The sequence below is a fragment of the Nicotiana sylvestris genome, chromosome 5 (genome assembly GCF_000393655.2).
Source record: "Nicotiana sylvestris chromosome 5, ASM39365v2, whole genome shotgun sequence".
Taxonomy (NCBI): Eukaryota; Viridiplantae; Streptophyta; class Magnoliopsida; order Solanales; family Solanaceae; genus Nicotiana; species Nicotiana sylvestris.
Genome location: NC_091061.1, coordinates 182,319,924 through 182,323,660, shown reverse-complemented (window position 1 = coordinate 182,323,660; position 3,737 = coordinate 182,319,924). Strand labels below are relative to the sequence as shown.

Sequence of the window (3,737 nt, the reverse complement as noted above, 5' to 3'; positions counted from 1 at the left end):
AGATAATCACAAAATTTAAAACTGGATCTCATGCATTTGATCACGAAAATTTCAAGTGGAAAAAATGGCTATAAATCTCTCAAGCATGACGAATTAACAACCAACAAGCACCAAAACAAATGTTACGCACTTAATTAGGACAACAAAGTTGTGGTTTCCACTAGTTCTGTTCTTTATATGAATCTTTAACTTCCCAAAATATGTAACCTGATATATGAATGACGTAAAACAAGTAAACAGCCAATTAATAGTAAAAATAGGTCGAGCTTTTGGATATTTAGATCAAATTCATACCTAGACATAGTTCTCTCTTAATTACCAGGATAACAGCTTCGAAGTAAATATAGTCCAAAAGCCTAGAGTGCAAAATTAACTAAAAAAATTGCAGATACGAGACAGTACTACATTGGAATTAAAACTCCACCTCCACACATGAAAATAAGCGCTCATTCTTCATCATCCTCATCTCCATCTCCACCAGAAGCCTTCTTTGCAGCAGCTTTTTGGTTCTTTCTCTTTACTCTTCCAGGACGCCCACCACCGAAAGGACTAGTGAGAGAGAAGTCAATGTGCTTCTGGGAGTCCAGTCTCACCATAAAGGATGGAACATTCACCACCTGCCTTCCAACCCTGCAACACAACAATATTAGTTCGTCGAAACCCAACAACAACAATCCAGTGAAATCCCACTAGTGAATCTGGGGAGGGTAGTGTGTACGCAGACCTTACCACTATACCGAGGGGTAGAAAGGCTGTTTCCGAAAGACCCTCGGCTCAAGAAGACAAAAAAAAAAAGACAAGTGTTGAAAGGTTTGATGTTCACAGAATTATATAAAGAACAGACAACTCATAGAAAACTACTTTGCAAAATAGAGTCAGCTCCGTACCCGCCGAAAAACATATGACCTTGCAAACCTCACCTGATTTCAATCTATTAGCGCATTAACAAATAATGCAATAGATGACACTGTCTAATTTTTGCTTCTTCTAGTTAAAAATCTGTTGGTGGAAGTATAACAAGTACAAATTTAGCTTCTAAGAAAACCTAGAAACTCAAACCACTTTGAGATGCATTAACATAAATTAAACTGAGCGAATAAACAATATCTTCTCAAGAAAATTGTCTAGATTCTCAAAAATCTATGATTCAATCAGATTCCATGTTTACAAAAGCAAAACCACTTCCACAAACAACAGATAATATATCCTTGTTGAGATATTATTCTGATAAACTGGTCTTCACAAACTCACTGTCAGAATATTGTTTTCTTCAATAGCAATTTAAAACAATAGGGAACGTAGATTAATTGCATTGCATAATGCTTCCAAAATAAAAACAACCTCAATTTACAGAAACAATCTTTAGAAATCTTCAGACTAAGAATCTTGGCTCCTTAGTTAAGGCCTCTTGGTGAAAACGGATATGTTCTGAAACCATTAGGTCAAAAGAACTTCGACTTTTTCAGTAGAGCACCTAAAAAAGAAAAGCCAAGACCTGAACATAGGAACTTCGAGAAGAGCACATCTACAAAAACATTTCTACTCTGAATATCATATTTATGTTAAAGTTCTTTAGCAGAAAAGAATGCATCATAAATGATAATTTTAGAAAGAAAATCACACTGAAACGCTCATCACAACAGACCCTCGAAATGTGCGATCAAAGGCTAGAACAATTGCTAGATATTAAACTGCTCGCCTATATCAACCATATCACAAGTGCCACATACCATTGCACGATAGCAGATAATTAAAAAAGTATTCACTTCAGGATCCCGCTACCAGGAAAACTGGAAGCTTGTTTATTTGAACTTTGTCACTAAAACTGGAAGCAAATTTTACCTGATATGCCTTTGCCTAATTAGCACTCTTGCATGATGGATAGACTTAGCCATGCCAGTCTTGAAGACGAGGGTTTGGAGACGACGCTCAAGAAAGTTCTCCACAGTGAGAGACAAGACATAATCGAGCTTGTTCTGGCTCTCATCCAATAACCCATATCTGTTCATCCTCCTCATGAGTGCTTCGCCTTCAAAAATACGACGTGGGTCCTTCTCGTCTAATGTCAGAAGCATTCTTGCAGCATTCCTGATACGGCTCAAAGCATACTGAACTCTCCAAAGCTCCCTCTTGCACCTCAATCCATATTCTCCTACGAGCTTCAACTCTGCATCCAATCGCTCCTTTTCATAGGGACGACGAGGCTTCTTAAAGGTCTTCCCATCTGAGGTACATATCAAATTATAAAAATAAATATACTAAAACTATTACGATAAAACACAGATAGAAATAATGGTATGCATCTTGAAGATCTTTAAAAAGGTATTAATGCATGTCACCGACTTTTTTTCAAATTAAGTTCTTTTGTCAGCTGACAATACACTACAATTTCATACAAAATTTGTAGTGGATTGTCAAAATAAAAACCCAACTCTTCCAATCCATACTACCAAGAATTTTTAAAAACGGACAGTGCACTAAGCTCCCGCTATGCACAAGGTCCGGGGAAAGGCCGGACCACAAGAGATTGATCATACAAAAACTTGCATCAAATTGTAGTGTGAGCTGGGGTAGCCTATTAGATACTTTGGGCATGTTTCATTCCAAAAAGATGATATTTCCTTAGAGACAAATTGGGCAGTTCCCTAAAACTACTCTAAATTCTTAACATCCCTCCACGGACATAAAAATCTCTAAAATATCCCAATATTTATCAGCTGACATGAAGAAATGAAGTTCCAATACAATGGCATAAAGCATTATAACATCAACTCTTCTAACATTATGTGTCCATATTACCAAGTATATCATACAAAAACAGTCATCAATCCCAAAACGAGCTGGGTCAGCTATTTTGAATCTTTTATACCTTTCTGCTCAATTTGGGCATGTTTCATTCAAATATTAAAATTATAGATTCTCGAAATCCTTTGCATCCTTCTACTGACATACAAATCTCTGAAGAACACAGCGCCTAATAAAAATAACAACTACCAACTACTAATTTGTATCGCTTATTAGATTCTTTAGCTTCCTAACTTAGAACTGGTCGATTTTATCAACACCGTCAAAATGAACCCTACAAATTGCTTAAATTCCTACTAATTATTAAAAGACAGAGAAATCAACAGGACAAACACAAACAATCATGATTATTCAGACATCAGATATTATATAAATAAAGAAATTACACGGCAATCGGATAAAGAGAAAGAACACAAATTTGAAGACTTACAGTTACGATAAAAGGCGACGTGGACCATGTTTTCCGGTTACCGCCGCTGTCGTCGGCGATTCGTCGGCGATCTGCTGAAGGGAACGGGAAGGGGAAAGGAAATGATCATAAACTAGGGTTTTGAGCTAGCCCTTTATAGTTCAGCTCTAATCCCTAATGGGCTATAATGACTCATAACTGATATGGGTTTAACATCAGGCCCAATTATTTTATTTTTTTAAAAAAATCTTTTATCTCAGCTCACATTTTATTTTGAAGAATTAATCTAAATAGCAGTTCACTCAATCGCTTAAATTAAAAATAGTTGATGGAGGTATAATATATTCATAATTTATGTATTATATGTGTATAATTATTTATAATCAATGTATAAAACTATGTATATGGCTAGCTTAAGTAAAAAATGAATATGACTGGCTATTTATGATTTTTTTAATTTCTCACTAAGTGTTTAGTATTGAGACCTAGGTTAATTCAGGTTCCCACTGCGTAAGGCCCATTC

The 3,737-nt window shown here is 35.9% G+C and overlaps 1 protein-coding gene across 1 annotated transcript; it reads right to left on the bottom strand.

The window, feature by feature from the left end:
• Positions 1–244: 244 nt before the first annotated feature.
• Positions 245–3,377, bottom strand: LOC104227691 (small ribosomal subunit protein uS4y). The gene is made up of 3 exons (XM_009779990.2): positions 3,236–3,377; positions 1,843–2,224; positions 245–630 (listed from the first exon to the last, which is right to left on the bottom strand). The coding sequence occupies exons 1-3, from the start codon at positions 3,261–3,263 to the stop codon at positions 447–449; spliced, it is 594 nt and encodes a 197-aa protein (XP_009778292.1). The 5' UTR covers positions 3,264–3,377; the 3' UTR covers positions 245–446.
• Positions 3,378–3,737: the final 360 nt, after the last annotated feature.